The sequence below is a fragment of the Pinus tabuliformis genome, chromosome 1_1 (assembly GCF_031772625.1).
Source record: "Pinus tabuliformis cultivar Carrire ecotype Pingquan chromosome 1_1, CPIR1, whole genome shotgun sequence".
In the NCBI taxonomy this organism is placed as follows: Eukaryota; Viridiplantae; Streptophyta; class Pinopsida; order Pinales; family Pinaceae; genus Pinus; species Pinus tabuliformis.
Window position 1 is genome coordinate 670496720 of NC_142297.1, and position 25156 is coordinate 670521875.

The 25156-nt window shown below is 37.5% G+C and overlaps 1 protein-coding gene across 1 annotated transcript in view; it reads right to left on the reverse strand.

Moving 5' to 3' along the window:
• The window catches only part of LOC149215190 (uncharacterized), a 156610-nt gene extending 131705 nt beyond the window's left edge, over positions 1 to 24905 (reverse strand). Inside the window, exons 1-4 of the mRNA XM_089392541.1 lie at positions 24082 to 24905; positions 21793 to 22894; positions 21296 to 21655; positions 17985 to 21180 (exon numbers count right to left, since the gene is read on the reverse strand). Coding sequence (XP_089248667.1) covers positions 17985 to 21180; positions 21296 to 21655; positions 21793 to 22894; positions 24082 to 24752 — 5329 coding nt within the window. The 5' untranslated portion in view covers positions 24753 to 24905. The remainder of the gene's footprint in view (positions 1 to 17984; positions 21181 to 21295; positions 21656 to 21792; positions 22895 to 24081) is intronic.
• Positions 24906 to 25156: the final 251 nt, after the last annotated feature.

Below are 25156 nucleotides of genomic sequence, written 5' to 3' on the forward strand. Positions count from 1 at the left end.
GGCATGATAGCTAAGGAGTGTCAGGGATGCCAAGGAGTGAAAAAGTGTGCTAACACATGGCAGACAATGTCAATGGATGGTGAGGAGTATTAGGGAGAGTCAGGGGAACGCAAGGGAGAACTAGGTCAAAATGCTTGGAAATGAACAAATAAGATTGTGTGCTAAGGAGTGTTAGTGAATTCCATGTGTCCCAAGGATGAAGTGCTTTAGGAGAATTTCATAATAGGACTTGCAGGAGGCAAGCCTATGGTTGTGATAAGGCGTGGACAAAGAAATTTTAGAGAAAGGGAGACTTTGGGTTGGGCACAATATTGTTTTTCTAATGAATTGGTTGGGTTCCCAAGTTGCGAAAAAAGTAAGGTTATCTATGAGGGCATTAGTGTTAGTCAGTTCAGCCTATCACCAGTGATCATATATGCTCTTACAATGTGTTTTTAGGATGTCAAGTCAAATTTTTGTCATTTCAGTGAGTCTTCAAATAAAAATTTGGTCACTGGCTAGTGTGTCTAGGGATATTTCCACTCTCTCAAAAATTTCATATCTCAGTCACTTTCATCACTCAGTTGAGTCTACCATCATGAGAACATCATTAATATCACTTCAGTCACATCATCATGGTCTCCATTCAACTCAGTGTCACCATTAGGTCATTAGGGTTAAGGTCACAAAATCACTCATTTCATGTATAAATCCGGCAAATGAGGAGTAGCAATAGGTAAATTTGTTCAATAACACTTGATTTCAAATTTATGTTTTTAGATGTAATAATGTTCCTAAGGTTCTCAAGTTACAACAAGATGTCCTAAGACTACAAAACTCAAAAAGAATTTGAATTGGTGAGGTGGGCCATCCTACCTCATTAATCACTTAGACACCAAAAGCAAATTATAAAAGCACATGGAGGAGCTCATTCACACTCATTTGCACTTTTCTACCATCCTAGCATCGAGCTCCCCCCTCTCCTTTGCAAAAAATTGTGATTCCATAGCCCTCACTGGCAAAAATTGACTATCGTTGTGCATAGAGAGCCTTTGTTGTGCACCTAGATAGCACATTGCGCACAGGAAGCCTTCGCTATGCACGGGGCAGAGTTGTCCAAAATTGTTTTTGACCGCCAAAATTCATTTTTCAAAGCTCCTCTTCAATCATTTCATCCTCCAGGCTCTATAACAAGTAAGTTTAATCATTTTCATGCCCTCCTTTGCCTCATATGTCAAGAAAATGATCAAATACTTCTTCTTCTAGGGTTTACATGATTTTCATGGTTTTGATCCTCAAATGATGAGTTTCTACCCTAAACCCTAGATTCCTTGTCCCTACACCTCTGTTTGCAGCTAATACACCATTTCCATCCATCACAAAGCCTTATCCCCTCATTTTCTATCATTTTCCTCTAAACCCTAATCTACCCTATCTCTTTCTAGGATAGGCCTGTGTTTTGGCCTTTTCCACCCCCTCCCCTCACTCATTTCCCAAAATTCCTTTTTCCCCTACTCACTGACATCATCCCCTACCCTCCTAAATTTCCTTACAAATTTAGGTAACTCCTAAGTCCATCATACCACCTCATTCCCTCACAGCAGCAAATTTCACTATTTTTGCTTGCCTTTCACCTAGGGTTTGAAGTATGGAGCCTGACTCATCACCATCAGAGAAGAGGAAGTACAAAAAGGGGGGAAAGATACTGAGGTTTGAGCCCTCTAATTGCAATGAAATCACCTCCTCCCCATTTGTCATGAAATGCTTTGAAGATGTCAATTTTTTAGGGTTTTGTCAAAGAGTGCAAGAAGTAGGTTACCATGAGCATCTCACATGTATATTTTCCCTCACCTTGAAGGAAGAAAAGATCACAATTGAAGGGACCAATTTCATGTTTTCAGTGGATGCCATATCTCAAGCTAGATGCATACCGAACCATGGTTAAAACTGGTTCAAAGGCATGAACCTAGACCTAGAAGAGTACAAACCCTACTTGAAATCACAATACAAAGGAGCTCACTCACATGTTTTCCCATTCAAATACTTGTTGGAGAGATATGCACCATTGATGAAGGTTGTCATGAAGTTCTTCACATGTGAGGGCAGATTTTCCAGGCTATATCAATACCACATAAGACTGCTCATGCACTTTACAGTTGCCAAGTCTCTAAATTTGTCCAGCTACTTGTATAGGAGCCTAACCAAAATGTCTGAAAGGGTGAAATTGAAAGGAAAAGTGCATTATCCTAGCCTCTTTCACCATAGCCTGATAAATGTTATAGTACTCCATCAGTTGACAGAGAAGAACATGACATGGGACACCTTCATTGAGGCAGCCTTGAAAATGCATATAACCACTTCACCAAGACAACACCAAACCATGTCAGTACATCCCATGGAGGTGGGGTCATCAAGCAAACATGATGAGGTTTCCAAGGCACCTAGGCCTGAGGTGACCAAGACATATCAGAGAGGCAGAAGGCTTGTGTTTTCTCCTCAAATTGAGGAAGGGGCCAAGCCTACTACATCAGCAGAACAAAGATCACCATCACATCATGAGGCTTCTTTGCATGATGAGGAGTGCATTGAGCATGAATTTGACCTAGTTGAACTGGAGGCACATGATGAGAATCAAACCCTGCAACAAGTCATCAAAGAGAAGAATTCTCAGATCATGGAGACCAAGGACAATTTGGAAAGGGCCAAATTCATCATTTCATTCCTTGAGCAAGAAAACAGTCAACTTAAGGCAAAACAACTAGTCATGGAGAAAGAGAAATTTAAAGCCAAGAAACAAGATATGAAAGGCAAGGAAGTGGTGGACCATGAGGACACTGAGCAACATGAAGGAAATGTGGCAAGGAAGATACCAAGGACAATGGGTCTTAGGAAGGCACTTCAGAGGGAAAGAGAACAAAAGCCACCAATGGAAGAATTGACCTTTGAAGATAGGATTGCCATGGAAATAAATGAGGATAGGGATTTTTGGCTTGAAAAAGTAAATTTCCACCTTGAGAAGCTCCTTGAAAAGGCCAACAAGGATAACAAGTTGCAAAAGAAAATGGCCATCCATTATTACACAAGGAATCAGGTTGCCAAGGTCAAAATCAAGTAGTTGAATAAAAAACTCAAGGAAACCCTAATCAGCCAAGAGGAGAAGGGTAAGTTATATTTTCTTGCTGATGAATTCATGATTTCATAACATACCTCATGAGGCACCTCTAGATAATTTTGGGAGGATTTGGGGAAAATTTTGTGTTTTGGTGCAGACTAGTAGTAGACTTGCAATTTTTTGGCAATTTTATGTCTCGAAGCGCAGCGATCTCACGTTGCGCTTATTCCTAGGGATCTAAATGATGAAGAATCAGAATTTTTTGAAATATTATGACACCCTCTCAAATCCCATTTTCCCACTTTCCTGTTCTGGGGCTCATTTTTTGAGAAATTTGCAAAAAAAAGCCAAAAATCACCTTTCTGCCCCTCTTTTTCCATTTCACTGTGCACCTGGAGACACCTTGGGAGAATGGCCATATCTCAGCCAAAAATGGGTCATTTTGAGTGGAAAATTACTCTAAATACATATACACTCTCCTGGATTTCCATAACAGGCTTTAGATCTAGATTTGGACTTCAGAAAGGCACTCAAAAATGGCCTCCAACAGCTCACTGCACACCTGGAAATTTATGAGATTTTTGTAAAATTTTCACTGTGTAATTTTTTGTAATTCCTAGTTTGACTTTGGTAAAAGTCAAAAGGGTGAAGTAGATGAATGTGAGGGGTAAAATTAAATGTAAATAATGGGTGGTTAGTCTTTGTAAGTTGTTTTGATGTAAATTTGACCTCACTTATGAGAAAGGTTGGAGTCAAAGTTAATTGTAGAAGTTGTTTTTAACTTCCCTAGACATTAGGGTTTCGTTAGAACACCTCATGGAACAGTTATTAGAGTCATGGATTTGACCCCTGAGAGTGGGGAGATTTTGTTTTGGTCTTTATGTATCAGTTTCTCAGTGATAGAATGGGTTGGATTTTAGAGGAGAGAACTATTGTAGCTTGTACTTGGACATTTTCTAGAAATCAAAGGACACAGTTTGCAACTATTATCTAGGAATTCATGTGCAGTAAGTTTGTGATACTTTTTTTTCTCTGTTATAACGTTATATGAAAGATATTCATCTTCTCTTTCCATTCATAAATTCTTTAATGGTTTTCCTTACATTTTATAAACATAATTCTTTGCATAAAGCTCTCTTTTGATGAAAAATCATTGTGTTACTTTATTTCTTGCTTAATGAATTCATGTTTCATGCTCATGAAGACATTTTTCTTCTTCTAAACACTACACTACACCGACAAACCCTAAGATCCATCACAAATATAATGCTACCTTGCTCCTTTATATCTTTTCTGATGTAACCATTTGATCCTCTGACCTAGCTACCTGGTTTTTCTCCCTTATCCAGCAACAAAACCCTAAATTTTCCAAAACCCACCTAAGCCTAGTTATCTAGGATAAAATACCTTACATTCCAATCATCCCTTGGCTATGATTTCATACAGAGAGCCCTCTCTGGTTTGGTAGGGCTATCTACCAAACTAAAATCTTTTTTTGTGGCTACCTCCATCGATCTCCTCATCAGCCTGGGACATTGTGGGCGATAACAGGGGCATGACAACTAGGGAGTCCCAAGGTGTTCTAGTGAATGTAAGGTTCCCAAGTCATGGAAAAATGTAATGCTAGTTGTGAGATCATGACTGCCAAGGTGTGTTAGGGAATTCTAGGGCATGCTAACATGTGCCAGATAGTACGAAGACATGTCAAACAAGCTAAGATATGACAAGTGCTATGGCATGCCAAGATGTACAAGGGTGTGACAATGCATGCCAGGGACTGTCAAGGCAACAAAACGGAGGAACAAGTTAAAATACAAGGAAATGGGCACATAATAGGGTTAATAAGTCATCAATTTACCTTTTCCATGAGGGGCATGCTAGGCACACCAACACTAGGTGCCAATAGGTGCCAAGTCCCAAGTGTCAATGCATTCTAAGTGCCAAATCTTCCTCTGTTTCTTCTCATCTAGTTTCCAATAATTTATCTCAAATAACTTTAATATTAAACGATGCCAAGGCATACCAAGTCGTCTTAATGCATGCCAAACATGCTAAGACTTGCTAAGTGCCAACACGTGCCAAGTGCCAATGTGTGTCAGGGAGTGTGATGCGTGCTATGAAGTGGCAGAGCATATTGAATAGTGATAAGGTGTGCTTGTTATGAAACCAACTCAAAAAGATAGAAAAGATAGATCAACGCCTTAGAAATAAGCCTCTTCGAGGGGGAAACCTCCTTTACATTACACAAATGAACAATTCTTAGATGATTCAAATGAAAAAACCTCCTTTCTATATATAGGAGTCTAAGGGGTCACAATATAACCAAAGTCGACCTAACAATAATAATATAAAGGCGCAAAAATAACAATAGTAGGATTCTATGGGGCACAATAATAACAATATGGGGACAATAGGGGCACAACAATAATAATAAGGGATACAATAACAATAGTAATGGGGGAATCACTAGTATTATAGGGACCTAACATGCCCCTCTCCTTCAAAAAAGTGTTGTCCTCAACGCTTGAGTAGTTCTGGATGCTTCTGTATAAAATTCTCATCCTCCCATGTGGAATCTTCAACGGGTAAGTTCTTCTACTTGATGAGATACTCTGAAATTGATTGATTTCGTAGCTGTCGAGTTCTTGTTTCTTTTACTGCTTCAGGTTCCAATATGATTTTTCCTTCCTCATCAAGTTCTGGAAATATTGTTTGAACTGGAAGCTTGTCACCTATAACCTTCTTTAAGCATGAAGCATGGAAAACTGGGTGCACTCGGGAAGCTGCAGGAGGCTCCAATTTGTATGTCATAGTACCTATCTTTTGCAACAACTTGTACGTACCATAATACTTTGGTGATAATTTATTATCCTTCTTGGCTTGCTTGAGGGACATTTGTTTATATGGTTGTAGCCATAGGAATACCCAATCACCTACATCAAAACTTCTTTCGCTGCGATGTTGATTTGCCTGTTGTTTCATTCTATTCTGCGCCAAGGTGAAGTTATCCTTTAAGAGTTGGAGAACTTGTTGTTGATGCTCGATGTGATCTTCCACTGCTTGAACCTTAGAATTTTCTCTTAAATATGATGTGATGGATGGTGGATGATATAAATAAAGTGCCATAAATGGGGTCATTTTTGTTACAGTATGGAAGGAAGTGTTATACCACCATTCAGCCAGAGGCAACCATTTGACCCATTGTGTATGTTTATCAGATACAAAGCAACAAAGATATCCTTCCAAACATTTATTTAGTATCTCAGTTTGCCCATCATATTGAGGATGATAAGCTGAGCTATGAGCTAATTGAGTACCAAGACAAGAAAATAATTTTGTCCAAAAATTTCCAGTGAAAATGGGATCTTTGTCGCTTACAATAATCTTTGGGTTTCCATGTATCTTTTGAATTGTTTACATAGATGCAGTAGAAACTGTACTCATTTTAAATGGATGAGATAATGCACAAAAATGTGCATACTTGGTAAGTCTGTCAATTACCACCATGATAACACTCTTTCCTTCGGACTTGGGTAAACCTGTGATAAAATCCATTGAAACCTCCTCCCAAAGTTGGCTTGGAATGGATAAAGGTTGTAATAGTCCTGGGGTCTTAATTGTTTCAACTTTATTTTGTTGGAAAACCAAACATTCTGCCACAAACTTTTGAATATCCGATTTAAGGCCATCCCAAAAAAAATCCTTCTTAACCCTGTGGTAGGTTTTTAGAAATCCTTAGTGCCCTCCTAAGGGAGAGGTGTGCAATTCCCTAAGAATATTTTGTTTGAGTTGTGAATTCTTACATATGTATAACCGATCCTTATACCATAACGAATCATTTTTCCAGCTAAATGTATCAGATGTACTAGGATCTTGTTGTATCTTTTGAATGAGTGCCCACACTTCCTCGTCATTCTTCCATTCATCCCTTGCTTCATTTATCCAATCTGGTTGGATAATAGAAATGGCGCAAAGAAATGCTTCTACATCCTCATCCTTTCTTGAGAGTGCATCTGCCACAACATTTTTCTTCCCTTTTTTGTAGATGATTTCAAAGTCATAACCCAACATCTTTATGACCCATTTTTGTTGCTCTTCTGAAGATAATCTTTGTTCTAAAAATTATTTAAGACTATCATGGTTTGTTTTTACCTTGAAGTGTCTTCCCATTAGGTAGGGTCACCATTTCTTAAGTGCATGTAGTATTGCCAACATTTCCTTCTCATAAATAGCTTTTTGTAAATACTTTCCTTTGATTGGACGACTTTCGAAAGCAATGGGTCTTTCTTCTTGTGTTAAAACAACACCAATTCCATTTCCTGACATATCACATTCCATAATAAAGGTTTTTGTGAAGTCTGGTGTAGCTAAGGCTGATGCTTGGCACATTGCCTCTTTAAGATGTTCAAAGGCCTTCATTGCTTCTGGAATCCATGAAAATGCATCTTTCTTCAATAATGTTGTTAGAGGTGCTACTATTCTCCCATAATTCTTAACAAACTTGTGATAATACCTTGTCAACCCGAGAAATCCTCATAGATGCTTTATGGATGTGGGGATTTTCCATTCCTTAATGGTTTTAATTTTTCTAGGGTCTACCTTAACACTTTCATGAGATACAATATGACCCAAATATTCCACCTCTTGTACTCCAAAGAAACATTTGGAGATTTTTGCATATAATTGTTTCTCCTCCAATAGTTTGAGCACCATGTCAACATGTTGGACATGATCCTTCCAAGACTTGTTGTATATTAGTATATCATCAAAAAATACTAACACAAATTTTCTAAGGAAGGGTTTGAAAATGGAATTCATCAAACCTTGAAATGTAGAAGGTGCATTAGTAAGGCCAAAAGGCATGACCAAAAATTCATAATGACCCTCATGAGTTCTAAATGTTTTTTTTTGAATGTCTTCAACCTTCATTCTGATTTGATGATATCCTGAACAAAGATCCAACTTGGCGAAGTAAATTGATCCATGCAATTCATCCAATAATTCATCAATGATAGGAATGGGAAATTTATCTTTAATAGTGAGCTTGTTGAGCTCCCTATAATCTGGACACATGCGCCATGATCCATCCTTCTTATCAACCAATACTACTAGAGCAGAGAAATAACTTTGACTAGTTTGAATTATACCAGCCTCTAGCATTTCTGCAACCATACGTTCAATTTCACTCTTTTGGACATAGGGATATCTGTAAGGCTTGATGTTTGGAGGAACACTTCCTGGAACCAAATTAATAGCATGATCATGATCACGAATAGGTGGGAGGCCTTTAGGAGTCTCAAACACCTTGGAATGTTTGTCCAAGACTTTTGGAGATATTGAGAAATGGATGATTTCGATGTGGGAACCTCCGGTGAACATAATTGTGCAATTATGCCTCGTTGTTCTTTCTTTAGAAACTTTGTCATTCCGTTAGAGCTGATTATCTTTCCTGGTTTCCCTACGATACCCCTTAATTCAACTTCCTTTCCTTCTGAAGAGAATTTCATGAAAAGTTCTTGAAAATTAAAAGCTATTGTACCCAAGAATTGTAGCCATTGGACTCCTAATACAATATCAGCACCACCCATTGGAATGGAAAGCATTGGGCTATTCAATACATATTCTCCCATGGATAGCTTGATATTATGGCACTTTCCTGAGCAATTTATGGTTCCTCCACTTGCAACCATCACTTGACACTCTGGTGTTGGATATAGGAAGCAATTCAATTCCTTGGCTATCTTACAATGAATAAAATTATGGGTACTTCTCGAATCAATCAACACTATTACCTTTTTCTTCTTGATATTCCCTTCTATCTTGATAGTTTGTGGAGTGGTAATTCCCACCAATGCATTACAAGATATGATCGGATTCATTTCTTATTTTTCTAAGGTTTGTTCCTGGTATATATCCTCTTCTTTTGACGTTTCTTGTTCCTTTTCTTCCTCCTCTTCACAATCTATGTAAAATAATTTCTTCTCGTCACACTTATGACCTTTAGTGTATTTTCTATCACAACTGTAACAAAGCTCTTTTGCTCTTTTTTCTTCCAATTGTTGTGGTGTCAACCTTGTAGGTTATGGATGGCTAGGGGTAGCAACACTTCCATCTTTATTATTGTGAGCGATAGTTTTCCTTGTTGCCATAATTTTGCCTTCCATTTTTCTTGCCAACCTGAATGCCTTCTCCAATGAATCTAGTTCCCAAAGGCGAACCTCATGTTGGATGTTATCTTTTAAAGTCCCTATGAACACATCAATCCTATGCTCTTCTGGAATATCTTTTACCCTTATATTCAATTTTTGGAAGTCCTCAACGTGCTCCATCATTGAACCCTTTTGTTTGAGATTTATCAATTGGCTAAAAAAAGTGTTGCTTTTTGTATCCTCATAATGTGCTATCATTTCATCCGTAAAAATAGCCCAAGTGAAAATTTGTTTACGAGAGCAAAACCATCGATACCATACAAACTAATTTGGTTCTAAATATAAAGTTGCAATGCATACCTTTTGTGTGTCTTTCATATGTGCTTGGGCATCCTACTCATGGAAAGATGTTCTAGTTACAAAGATGTTATAGGCACAAAGATGTTCCAAGACATGCAAGGTGCCAAGGAATGTTAGTGTACTGTTCCAAAGCATGTTAAGGTGTGCCATGAGTGTTGAGGAGTGCTAGGTCTCTCTCATTAATAGAATTAACAGAGCTTGATTATGTTTTAAATAATATAGTTCCTACACACACTAGTGGAACTTTATTTAAAGGAAATTTTCTAGATAATAAACCTAATAGAGATGAATCATGTGTTAACTCATAGGAAAACTATATTCTTATGACTTGAGGGAAATGATACACACTAATTACTTCTTAACAAATTGATTGACTATAACCACTATGACCTTGGACACATAATGAAAAAGACTCCACAACAATGGTCTTAAATCGTTATCTTTTGACAAAAAATATAGTAACAGGTACATAGCGTCATCAAAAACTCGTTGGAATGATTAATGATGATGAACATTTTTTGACCGTTACCAAAAGTAACCAAAAAACGTATTGGTGAGGGTCAATAAAAGATCATCACTAGAAGTGTCACCAAAGATAGAATTAGTGATGGGCCCTTAACGACCCTCACCAAAAGTGTCACCAAAGAGAGAATTAGTGACGAGCTTTTAACGACCCTCACCAAAAGTGTCATTGAAAATGGATTTGGTGACAAACCTTAAAGGACCATCACTATATACACTTACAATAACGTTTTTTAAAAGACCGTAACCATATGCGACATTGGTGACAGACCCTAAAGGTCCATCGCAGAGATGAAGCGTCATAAAAAACTCATTCGAATGATCAATGATGACAAACATTTTTTTGCCGTCACCAAAAGTAACCAAAAAGAGCATTGGTGAGGATCAATAAAATATCGTCACTAGAAGTGTCACCAAAGAGAGAATTAGTGATGGGCCTTTAACGACCCTCACCAAAAGTGTCACCAAAGAGAAAATTAGTGATGGGCCTTTAACGACCCTCACCAAAAGTGTCATTGAAAATGGCTTTGGTGACAAACCTTAAAGGATCATCACCATATATACTTACAACAACGCTTTTTTAAAGACCGTCACCATATGAGACATTGGTGACGGATCCTCACCAATGACATTTTTTCTTGTAGTGATGCTAGATTTGGACACTTGAACTATGAAAACCTTCATTTGTCGAAGAAAAATGGTGTCACTGATTTGCCTACAAATCCTAGGAAATTTAAGCAATGCCATGCTTGTATCTTAGGAAAACACAACAAACAATCATTTCATGATTCTCATTCTAGAGCACATAGAAAACTTAAACTCATTCATTTTGATTTATGTGGCCCAATGCATGTTCCTTTTGCAAATGGTAATAAATATATGATGAAATTTATTGATGACTACACCAAAATGTGTTGGGTTTATTTATTGAAGAACATATCTAAAGCTTTTGAAACATTCAAGAGATTTCATGCATGGATTGAAAATGATGCACAATCTCACGTTAGCTCTATTCGTACTGATAATCGTAAAGAACATACTTCAAATGAATTTGAAAACTATCTTCGTATACATCAGATCAAACATGAAACAATTGTGCCTTCTGATCCCCAACAGAATGGAGTAACTGAAATAATGGACAACACAATCTTAAATATAGCTAATCAATGATGTTTTTCAACAATGTAAAGCCAATGTTTTGGGTTGATGTAGTTCTATGTGTTGTGTATATAAAGTATAGGTGCACATCTCATGCTATAAAAAACAATACTTCCTATGAAACGTGGTATGTCCACATTCCTTTGGTGAGGCATCTCAGGGTTTTTTGTTCCACATGTTATGCCTTGATATCTAAAAATAGATAAACAAACTTGGTGAAATAAGTAACAAATGTACCTTCTTGGGGGACTCAGATATCTCCAAAGAATATTGTCTTTATGATGACGTTAATAAGAAGTTTATAATATCTATAGATGTGATATTTATTTAATCTTCCAAGACTAACAATGTTGTTGAACAACATATTGATCGCTTCGATAGATTTAGACATGCAAATTATTTTCAAGAGTTTGATAATGAGATTCCACATCTTGAAGGGGGGTCCCTATACCGGATCAATCTATGGAGTCTCCTTTTGAATCACTCTCTCCCCTGCATGAAGCTTCAAGCACTAATCAAGAAGACACTTTAAGTGATGTGATTGAGAGAATTGGGAGGCTAGAACTTGATTCAGTGCCATCTCAGTGAACTGAACAACATGGGCCATCTCAAAAAGGTCCTCCAAAATGGCTGACAAAGACACTTGAAAGTGTTTGAAAGATAGGAGCAAGAAGCTTTGTTAGAAAAAATGGAGGTGATGTAGACAATCCTGATTCAGCTGTTGATATAGACATTTCTTATGAGTGTGAACTAAATTTGTCTGTAGATTTTGAACCAAATCCATCAAACAAGCCACTTCTCACGATGAATGGAAAGAAGCAATGCAGAAATAATATGATGCTTTGATAAAGAATGGCACCTAGAAACTAGTTGATCCTCCATTAGAAACCAAATTAATTGGCTGCAAGTGAGTCCTCAAAAACAAGTATAAAATAGATGGCTCACTTGACAAGCATAAAGCTAGGCTTGTGGAAAAATGTTTTGCACAGAAGGAAGAGGTTGATTATGAGTAGACCTTTTCTCCCATTGCAAATTGGGCTATCATCTAGACACTCTTTTCCTTGGCATCTTAGAACCGTTAGAAAGTCCATAAAATGGATGTAAAAACTGCTTTATTGAATGGTGATCTAAAAGAGATTTTTTTTATGTCCCAACCAGAAGGAATTGTTGTGAAGGGTTAGGAACACAAAGTATGCAAGCTTGTAAAATCCTTGTATGGACTCAAGCAAGCACAGTGAGCCTAGTACCAAAATTTGATTGAGCATCTTCTAAAACTCAATTTCAAACATTATGATCTTAATGATGCAACTTTGTTTGTCAAGAAAGTTGGAAAAAAATTATGTATCTTGTGGTATATGTACATGATCTTCTATGACAAGGAACAATGATAATTACATTGCATCGATAAATAAATAACTAAGAAAAGGTCTTCAAATGACATATTTGGGTTATGTTCACTATTATCTTGGTATTGAAGTAACCCAACATCTGAAGTTTATATTCTTGTCTTAGAAGAAATACATTGGAGATTTTTTGAATAGGTTTGGCATAGATGAGTGAAATCCTTTAACTACTCCAATGGAACAGAACTTAAAGCTCTCATTCACTGAAGGAAAAGAATTTGAGGATGTAATGAAATATAGACAACTCGTAGAAAGTCTCAACTACCTGATTACTACCAGACCAGACATTTTATTTATTGTTGGAATCCTCTCTAGGTTCATGCAAAATCCTTGTGAAGGTCATTGGTCTGCCACAAAAAGAGTTCTAAAGTACTTGAAGGGAACTTAAGACTTTGGACTCAAGTATACATAGGTGGATAATGTCAGCTTGATTGGATACTCCGATTTAGATTTTGATGGAGATAAAGAAACCAGAGTATCTAATTCAAGTTATGTTATGAGTCTTGGATCAAGAGTTGTCTCCTAGAGTTCATGCAAACAGTGAATTCCAGCAAATTCCACAACTAAGGCAGAATATGTGGCAACAAATGAAGCAACCAAGGAAATTGTGTGGCTTAGGAAAATTATAGATGATTTATAGAAGAAACAAGAGCATTGAACTCCTCTTTTGATTGATAACACTATTGTAATAAAGTTGGCCAAGAACCCAAAGTTCCATGATTGAACCAAGCACATCAATACAAAGTATCATTCGATTCGACATCATGTTGAAGCTAATAAAATCCACCGACGACATTGTTCCACAAATGAGCAGATTGTAGACATCCCTTTAGATTAAGGGGGGGAATGTTGACACCTAATCTTCGGGATTAGGAAAATCTATGTAAATATTGTAAATAGAAAAATAAAATAAATTGGAAGATGAAGAGCCATTGGGAGATGAAACCCAATAGTCTCCCTCTTCTTATATATATCCATGCTTTCTTTTAATGAAAAAACACAAATTGATTCGTGGAGTTACGCTCCTGCCCTGACAGTACTAATGTTAATGTCTAAAAATGAATGAAATATTTATAGATTAATTAGAAGTCAAAATAACATTTAAGTATTTTCTATCTATCAATGATATATTGTCAAACATTTCAATTCTTTTGTTGCAAGTTTTATAATCTTCGTGATTTAGTATACTAGTTGGATCCATTACTTCAAGGTTCTTGTTGGACTTTTAGAATTTCCTCTAAGAACTTATTTTCCATGGGAAATAAACAAAATTTGAGAAAATCTTGGGCTTTTTCCAACATGGGCAATGCTTTATGCCCTTTCTACTCACATAATATCACATCTCAACTTTCTCTTTATTATTATTATTATTATTATTATTATTAACTTAAATTGCTTAGTGTTATGATACCCTTTTAGATTTATAGAACACATAAAAAATTGACTAGTCCATACAAACCTTGATATATGAATTAACACGTGTTTCTATCCAACTCCATTTCATTACCAAGCAAAATATCACTTGTTAGTGGCCACTCAATGAGACATCTAGAGGGAGTAAAGGATATTCAATTTTGACCTTATGATTAACCATCAATTATCATGAACATTGAAATCTACCTCTTTTGCAAGGGGGTTTATCGATGCAATTATCCTATAACCAACTAATAATATAAAATACATTTAAATATTTCCATCTAATTCATGATAAGATCACTTTTAAATACCAAAAAAAAATCATTAGGCCAATATTACTATAACTAGAACAACCAATAGATGGATTTCATCTCCTTCTTGTTCTTTAATATTGATCCATAAATGGTAGGCCTATGGCTTGTTGGTTAAATCAACATGAATACAAATTATGGAATAAGAAAAATATTGTCTCCTATAGATTGAAAAACATTTCTATATAGGAAGATTATGCCTTATTCAAAATAGAGCTTGTGTATTCTTACAATGTTGTAGTTTGGAAACCATTCTTCACTTATCCATTACCATTCACGACAAAGAAAAATACAAATACTCTGAATTGAGAATATATAATGTAAAATACATTCATCATGGAAGAGGAATCAACCTATACAATGTTGTTGTGACTATGTTTAATACAACTCAAATATTGTTGTAGGTGATTGACAATAGCACCCACAAACAATAAGAGGACCAATAGAAAATTTCAACACTATGGTGAGTGGTAATGAGCTATTATAGTTTGCATCTACTACCAAGACATAATATTTAAGCAATAAAATGCACTAAATATACAATGGCAATTAAATGCACCATAATCAACACAATCTTTTTTCTTCTTAGGAAATTTCTTACAAATAGTGAGTTATACATGCCCATAAATATCAAGCATTATTGTTCACTAAAAAAAGTGAAGATGACCATGGCTCAAAGACACATTTGTTCTATGGACAAACTAAATTGTTTTTTCATCCTATTTTCAAGCTAGTTACACTCTTCAAACTCTCATCTTTACTCCTCAAGCTTCCCCATTTCTCTTTGCATCTCCCCATTGATGCCCTTATTCACTACAACCTTCATTTTTTATGGGTTGTCTTCCAAAGGCCAACTATCACAATGGTTTGTTTCAATTTCCAAGAACATTTTCCCAACTTTGAAAAAAGAGAAAAATGACGTGCTCATTACAAATAAAAATAAAAAGGTGATAAATTAATTCAAATAATCTATAGATCAAAATAGTTGGGGAAAGTATAAAATTGGTTGATTTTAGATTTGGTGGTGATAGCAACAACAACGATTTTTTTCCAATTCAAAGCATGAAATTATATTCGAGTCTTCTTAATAAGTTATTGAATAGTATGAATTTGTAATTGAGCCTTTTTAATAAGTTTATGTTATGACTGGATCTAGGTAACTATAAAATTATTGAAATTTTTTTATAAGAGTAAGGATGTTAAATTCTAATCAGAATTTAGTGACATATTGAAGTGGTTTTTATTTATTTAGTATTTTTTATCTAAGTCCAATAAATCATTATATTTGAAGAAAAGAACAATAATTGGGCAGTGCTGATAAATGTGAAATGAATGGTCCATATTTTTCAATAGCAAAAAGTTAATGATACTAAATTCTAACAAAGCAAACATTAATGATAGAAATAATGCACACACCCATATAATTCCCTATGGTAAATATTTATCAAAAATACTAATATATATTTATATATTTCACATTTCAAAATTGATTTATATTATATACTTATCTACCTACCAAATTTTCAATGATTTAAAACAATCCAAGTTTACGAAACTTGAATTTTCTATCTTCTAAAGTTGTAACTTTGGTTTCAAATAAGTAAAGCACCTTCACATGAAACAATGCACTTCCTAAAATAATTCGATATATATGTCAACAAACCAAAGAAGAATAAGGAAATAAAAACTAAAACCAAGTATGTTGGTCCTAAAAAAAACTAGCTAGAAAATAAACTACAAGCCCCTTTATTTAAGAGAAAATGAAAAAAATCAAACAAGACAAAGCTGAAAATGACCAAAATGATAAAATAATAGTAATGTGAAATAAACGAAAGTAACAACAATTATAATCATGGATACAATAGGATAGATAAAATATGCATTGAAATAAATTAAGAGAGAATCAAGAGTTAATGATACCAAACCAAGAATCTTAAAATTAAGAGTGAATCAAGAGTTAATGACACCAAACAAGGAATTTTGGAATGGTTGAAAACAAGATACAAGTATGATGATGATAGTTGTATCCCCACAACACCACACTCATGCTTTAATGTTCAAAATCCCCTTTGGCTCTGTCACTACTTGCCACACCATGCCTTTTACATTATTTTACCAAAACTTTATATCCCCCTAACATTGCATTTGTCATTATTCACTAAGCATAATCAATATCTAAATAGGTAGCCCAAATATACACTAAAATTCAATGATAAATTCCTTTTAAAACCTAACTAGCAAGATTTCTCTCACAACACCAACAACTTTCTAAAATTGCTATACATGTGCATAAGACATGATAAACTATTTCACAAAACTTGAAATTTTTAGATAACTCAAATCAATATTAAGGAACACATAAATGAAAGAAATCACTAATTCTCTAAAAATATATTAAAAAAAACAAACAAACCACTATACATAAAACATTTAACAAAGCCACAATATAATATAATATATATATATATATATATATATATATATATATATATATATATATAAACACTAAAACATTTAATAAAACTAACTAACTATATATATATATAAATAAATAAAATCATAATCTAATCCACCACATTCTCAATTTACACTTCTATTTTTAAATAAAATCAAAAGTAAATAAATGAAAACTATAAATTTCTTCAAATAAATCTTTCGTTTATATTTTTTCAACTCACACTTCCCAAATAATCAAAATAAATTAAAGATATTATAAAACTTTTCTTCTCGCATAAAACCAAAAATTAAAAAATTAAAAAATTAAAATTAAAATTAAAATCAATTATGTGATTCAATAGCACTTTCCAAATAATCAAAATAAATTAAAGATATTATAAAGTTTTTCTTCTTACATTAAACCAAAAATAAAAAATAAAAAAACTTTAAAATTAAAATGAAAATCTATGCACCTCAATCATTCATACTTGCACATTCTCATATTAAATTAGCACTCGTAATACTTGCACATTCTCATATTAAATTAGCACTCGTATATATAAAAACAAAGAAATAAAGTTTCCAAAATAAATAGTTTCAATAAAATATAATAAATAATTTTTCACGACACTAATTTTTATATTTTCCGCAACACTAATTTTTAAGAGATAAAATTTTACTAATTTCCACCACACTAATTTTTATGAAATAAAATTTTACTTCAATTTATAATCAAAGCCTCATTTAAATTTTTTAAATATTGATATGAATTAATGTACTTCTCTCTTCCATAGATTAACCAAAAAATCAGAACTACAATATTAACCCTAAACTAAACGCTCCGAGTGATAAATAGTAAATACCTTCTCATCACATTGAAGCAACATAACATTAATCCTAGCATTAGCTTTGAACTAAAGCCACATTTGGAACCTGTATCAATAAAAATAAACAGAAAACCATTAACTAAGCCTCATTTCGTGTCATCAAACGGGGGAGCTGAATGACCTTTTTAAAACATGGCTTCAGGATTTGACATCTCAGTAAACACCGATGCCGGCTCAGTCAACACCGATGGGCTTCCAAGATACCTTTTTGAAAACATCGCTTTCAGGATTTGCAGCCTCAGCCAGTTCCTGTATTCTCTTCATATTCTCACATTCAGATGTCAACATATCATTCAATGATATCAATGTTTCAAGACCTGGCAGCTCTTCCACTGCACAACACCTTGTCATATCCAGCCATCGAAGCTTTGCAAGGCCACGAAGCCCACTTATTTTCTTTAATGCACCACAACCCTTCAGGACAAGTTTTATTAGTGTTGTCGGCAATCCTCCAACCTCCACAAGCTCAGCACAATCTTCGAGATAGAGGCGTTCCAGGGATGGGCAAACACCTTCACCGAATGATATTTCAGTTATTCTCGTCTTCGACAGGTATAAGAATTTGAGCTGAAGCATGCACTTGTCAATAGAAGAGTCCAACAATCTGCAATCTCCTCCAACGTTTTCCACACTGGCAAATGGCAGTACACCACCAATTGCGCATTCCCTCAGATTCAAAGATGTAAGATTGTCCAACTCCCAGACACCCAGATCTCGCGGGTCCTCTATTTGTATACACCCCTCCATGTTCAGAGATCGAAGCTTTGCAAGGCCACGAAGCCCCCTTAATTTCTTTAATGCACAACAATGCTTCAGGGAAAGATATGTCAGTGTTGTCGGCAATGCTCCAACCTCCACAAGCTCAGCACAATCTTCGAGATAGAGGCCTTCCAGGGCTGGGCAAACACCTTCACCGAATGATATTTCGGTTATTCTCGTCTTCGACAGGTATAAGAATTTGAGCCGAAGTATGCACTTGTCAATAGAAGAGTCCAACAATCTGCAATCTCCTCCAACGTTTTCCACACTGGCAAATGACAGTACACCACCAATTGCGCATTCCTTCAGATTTAAATCTCTAAGATTGTCCAACTCCAAGACACCCAGAGCTGGCAGGTCCTCTATTTCTCTACACCCCTCCATGTTCAGAGATCTAAGCTTTGCAAGGCCACGAAGCCCACTTATTTTCTTTAATGCACCACAACCCTTCAGGACAAGTTTTATTAGTGTTGTCGGCAATGCTCCAACCTCCACAAGCTCAGCACAATCTTCGAGATAGAGGCCTTCCAGGGCTGGGCAAACACCTTCACCGAATGGTATTTCGGTTATTCTCGTCTTTGACAGGTTTAAGGAACTGAGCCGAAGCATGCACTTGTCAATAGAAGAGTCCAACAATCTGCAATCTCCTCCAACGTTTTCCACACTGGCAAACGGCAGTACACCACCAATTGCGCATTCCTTCAGATTCAAATATCTAAGATCGTCCAACTCCAAGCCACCCAGAGCTGGCAGGTCCTCTATTTCTCTACACCCCTCCATGTTCAGAGATCGAAGCTTTGCAAGGCCACGAAGCCCCCTTAATTTCTTTAATGCACGACAATGCTTCAGGGAAAGAACTTTCAGTGTTGTCGGCAATGCTCCAACCTCCACAAGCTCAGCACAATCTTCGAGATAGAGGCGTTCAAGGGCTGGGCAAACACCTTCACCGAATGATATTTCGGTTATTCTCGTCTTTGACAGGTGTAAGACTTCGAGCCGAAGCATGCACTTGTCAATAGAAGAGTCCAACAATCTGCAATCTCCTCCAACGTTTTCCACACTGGCAAATGGCAGTACACCACCAATTGCGCATTCCCTCAGATTCAAATATGTAAGATTGTCCAACTCCCAGACACCCAGATCTCGCGGGTCCTCTATTTGTATACACCCCTCCATGTCCAGATATCGAAGCTTTGCAAGGCCACGAAGCCCCCTTAATTTCTTTAATGCACAACAATCCTTCAGGGAAAGATCTGTCAGTGTTGTCGGCAATGCTCCAACCTCCACAAGCTCAGCACAATCTTCGAGATAGAGGTTTTCAAGGGCTGGGCAAACACCTTCACCGAATGATATTTCGGTTATTCTCGTCTTTGACAGGTTTAAGGAACTGAGCCGCCGAAGCATGCACTTGTCAATAGAAGAGTCCAACAATCTGCAATCTCCTCCAACGTTTTCCACACTGGCAAATGGCAGTACACCACCAATTGCGCATTCCTTCAGGTTCAAATCTGTAAGATTGTCGAACTCCAAGACACCCAGAGCTGGCAGGTCCTCTATTTCTATACACCCCTCCATGTTCAGAGATCGAAGCTTTGCAAGGCCACGAAGCCCCCTTAATTTCTTTAATGCACGACAATCTCTGAGATGGAGCTCTTCAAGGACCGGGCAAACACCTTCACCAAATGATATTTCAGTTATTCTGGTCTTCAACAGATCTAACCGTTTGAGTCCAGGCAAGCACTTGTCAATACAAGAGTCCAACAATCTGCGACCTCCTTGAACCTTTTCCACACTGGCAAATGTCACTTCACGAATCGGAGCATCTATTGACAAGTGTGTCAACTGTTTTAACTCGCCAACTGAGTCGGGCAAATCTTTCAATTCCCTCGAGCACAGTGCCAATTTCTTCAATTTCATTAGCTTACCCAGTGAATGCGGCAAGGTTTCCAACGAAGGGCTGTCTACTTCCAGAATTTCCAAATTGCTGAGATCTCCAATGTCATTTGGCAATTCTTTTAAATTTGTGCCCCTCAAAAATAGTTCTTCCAGGAACTGCTGACGTGTGACTTGGGAAGGCAATATCTCCATTTTGCCACACCAAGAAAAGTCTAAACTTTCAAGCGTGCTAACATTCTCTAGTGTTTGACCAGTGAGGATCAAGTCACAGCAGCCTTTCAAATTGAGATGTTTTAGTCGAATCAAGTTCATGGAGTCTGGAAGCATTTTCAACTTCCCACAGTCGGCCAGATTAAGCTTTTGGAGATTTGTTAAATCCCCAAAGGATTGCGGCAGCCTTTGCAAATTCTTGCACCATGACAAATTAATATATTGGACCTGTTTCAAATTTCCAATGGAAGCCGGCAGTGTTTGCAATTCCTTGCACCGTGACAAGTCAATATGTTGGAGCATTGCTAAATTACCAAATGAGGGCGGCAGCGCTTGCAAATGTTCGCATTCAGACAAGTCAATATGTTGGAGGCTTGTGAAATTCCCCAAAGAGTCTGACAACGACTCCATGAGTGCGCGGAGTCTTAAGTGTTTCAACGAGCAGAGATGAAAGAACTCTTCAGGCAATGTTCCTCTAAAGTCGTGCAGTTCAATCTTTTGCAGGTACTTCAACTGCCCTATGGACTTTGGTAACTCGAAAAGGGCAATACCTATATTCAACTCCCTCAACTGAACAGGTGCCTGCATTACACGCTGAAAATGTTAAAATGAATATCTAGAAACTATACCGCCACCTGTTAGGGCCATACACTTTTAACTAAATTGAAAAATATAAAAAATAAAACTTTACATGTACCTCATATTCAGTGTTCCACAAGGTTCCTAACATCGGGGAATTTTCCCTGTACCACGATTGCAGGTATACCAATTCCAACACTCTTAGATTCTTTATTGGAATCCACGAAGATAGGCAACTATTTATTTCAATCCCCGGAGCATAACTTTGAATCCACGAAGGGAGGGAGAGAGATGAATATATCTCACAGCGAAGCCATAGAAGTTCTGGGTTTCTCATCGCCTTGAATATCCTTTCCAAACAATCCACTGGAGCTCTCAGCAGCTGCAAACCGCTCATATCAACGATACGATCATTAAACTCCGAAGGACTTTGGGACGATTCGCCATATCCTTGTCGAATCATGGTAAGTCCGCGCACCTAAATTGTTACAGTGAAGTAGTTAGGAGACAAGATTGACATCTTTGCGAAGATCAGGAAATAGCAACCCTAAAGACACGATTCTCTAACCATAAATTTCAGAACACAACATGATGTCTAGAGCTTTGAACACCTACCGTGGATGTAGTCGGCACATTACGAAAGAGGCTGTCAGTTGGGCGCCAAAGACGACGTGGGCATCCAGGAAGCTCCGCCAATTCTCTACCCAGGTCACGGAGATGATCGTGCATTCTTAAACAGTTTTTTTCATCGAACGTGACAAGACACTTGCTCTCAAGAGTCCTAAGTCCCAGCGATCCATTCCAGCCAGATCCATCCCATACGTTTATGGCTGTATCCCTCTTTATTCCTATGAACAAACAGGCAATATCTAAGAACATTTCCTTTTCCTCTTTATCAAGACTATCATAGCTAATCTTTAGGCTACTCTGTATTTCCGTGGGAAGCACTTGGGATAGTTTGCGCAATTGGTCTTCCCAATACTCGCGGCTTTCGGAGTACAGTAGCGCCCCAATCACTTTGAGGGACAATGGCAACCCCTGGCACGCTTTTAAAAACTCTCCAACCAAATCTTCATACTCCACAGTAGGATAAGGATGGTTGAAGGCATGAGAGCAAAAAAGCTGTTGAGAATATTGAGGATCAAGTCCTGTCATCATGTAAATGGATGACTCTTCTATCCTTGCAGATTTTCTTAGAACGTCCCGATTGCGAGAAGTAAGCACAATTAAACTATGTGAAGGAAGGACATCCTTTAAGGGTGCAAATAATGCACCCAGCTGCTCAGCATCATCCACGTCATCTAAGACTACGAGAGATTGACAGCTGGAGAGACGATCTTTTAACGTTGCTATACCTTCATCAACATTATGCATTACCTGATCCCCTCCGGTCAAGTCTTTATAAAGTTCACTCTGCAAGGATGGTAGACGGCACCTAGCTGCAGCCTCTCTAACGTCACGTAAAAAACAGGAGTGCTGGTAATCTGATCTCTTTGTGTTGAAGAAAAATTTTGCCAGGGTGCTTTTCCCCACCCCACCAAGACCCACAATCCCCACAATATTGGGCCCCCCTCTGTTTTGCAGCTGCTCCACCGTTCGTTCAAAATGTCGTAGCTTTTCATCCAATCCAGTTGGATGTGTGGCCACCTGCAATGGCGGTTTTCTAACACTTTTCTGCACTTGTCGCGCTACTTTGTCCACGAGCTCGCCTTCATCACTGGTCATTAGCGAAAGAACAAGCACAGCATAAGTATTTAAAGATTTGTTTATGAATACAGCTAATTATTTAAAGATTTATTTATCAATAGAGCTAAAGTAATAAGGGGTGGCAGAAGCAGGCGGGTTATTTTTCATCTAGACAAATAAAAGGAGCTTAAATTTTCTTGGGATTGGGCCTCTCGATCATTAACCAAGCATATAGTATAGCAACACCTAGAGTATTCAAGTAGTACAAAGTACAAACAGGTGGATTCAGGCTCTCTCAAAAGCAGATTGTGGGGATGGCTCATGAATTACTGGTCTATTCATATGTGATAGGCCTTAACACTCGAAAGGCCCCGTTGCTGCGCTCTTCCCTTGGCAATCAATACAAAATTCTATCAGGGAGGTTCACACAATCATGGCAAATATGCATTCAATGCTTTTGCAATGCCGCCCTAGGCGTGGAAGGAATTATATATTAGTTGCAATTGCTCAGATAAGGGGTCAGGATAATCCTCTGAGTCTTGAATCGCTGGCAGAGCTTTGTTGGTTTAGCAATGGATCGAAGAGATGGTGAGGCCCATAATGCTTTTGAACTAGTTAGCAACGGCCACTGAAGGGATGATTATGGCCGTGTCGAGAAAGATTGAAATGGAAGAGCATTTGATGCAAATTAAGACACAATTGTTGGAATCGAAGCTCGTTTTGCTGGAATAGAAGTTGAATGCAAGACGGGGAATGATTGCGATCGAAATAAGGATGACAAAGCTGGAGGAGAAATTTGAAAATGAGGCTTAGTACAAGGATGTAGATACAAAGTCTACTGAGGAACCTGACAGAAAGCGGATGAAGCTGGATTGGGAGGAGCAGAAGGAAGGCCAAGCATCTGCTCGGTTTGTTGATCTTGCAAAGTGATCATCCAATGTCAGTTAGAATTTTGTTTTTATAAAGCCATGCAAATATATAGTGGTACCAGGTGTCCTTTTCAGCGTCTATAGAAAGTATATATTATAATCATTGGTAGAAAGAGTTGCAGTCATAGGCTATGATCAATTCAATGTGAATGAAAATCAATTCGAATTTTAAATTATATGGGACCTGGCACAGACTCCAGTTTTTTGATACTATAGCCAAACTAACTGTTACTTAAAAAAAACCAAAAAAAAAAAATACAGTTAAGGTAATACAGATAACAGTACTAACCCGTTACAAGCCTCCAACTCAAAACCGCTTAGAGATGAAGCCTCAGAAAGTGCGTTTCTCCACCCCACAAGTCTTTCTTGACTGTATCTCCCTTTCCTTTCATGAATAAGTAGAGCTTGAGCATAAATACTACCTGTGTCATCCAGCTGGAAACATCTATCTATGCCCGTCCACCTGAGAATTCTCAAAGCTGGAGCACACACTCTATCTATGCCCATCCACCTTAGAATTCTTAAGACTTGAGCATACCCCCCATTGTTGTCGTTGCCCTGGTTCGTCCATCGTAGATCAGCAGGTTTAACTTTGTAGAATACCGGAATAACTGTGGCACCTCCTGACTTCATCGACTCTAACATTTGGACGAGTTCGTCGAGACACCATCTGGATTCCGCGTATCCAGGAGAGAAAATAGCAACGTGGACTGAGGCGGTTGATATAGCCTCTTCTATTTGAGGGATTATTCTTTCTCCGCGCTGCAGTTCCGGCTGGTCAAGAAACACTCTGAATCCATTGGAACGAAGACGGCGGTACAGATGGCTGGCGAAAGTTTTTTTAACATCGGTGCCGCGGTGATTTATAAAAATCTCGCAGCTGTAAGTGCCGTGGGGAGATGCAGAGGTGGAGGCGGAAGCGGAGGTGGAGGCGGAAGAGGGAGCGAGTGTGGTAGCCATTGTTAGGAATGCAGCGATACCCTGAGAAATGAGATGATAAAGATGACAAGGGTAACGCGAGCACAGCTTAACCAGTGAAATATAGTTGTATCGCTGTCGTCAATACACCCCTAGCTTAACCAGAGAAATCTCGTCAATACAACGAAACGATTGGTTGCCATTAATTTTGCCCCTGCAACACGCCTCTGTTTTAAAGCGCGCCGAAAGCTGCAACGAAATCGGTAAGGCCGTGAATGGTCAGCAGGAGCATCGACTTGATGCATCTCCGGCCCCACCTTGGTCGGCCACTTCCGAAAGAGTCGTTCGAGTGTGTGACAGGTGCGTCTCATTTACAGAAAGGTATGTAATTTAATGGATGCATCATGATTGGTGTCCACTGCCCATTTGCAAAACGAGTGCTTTTT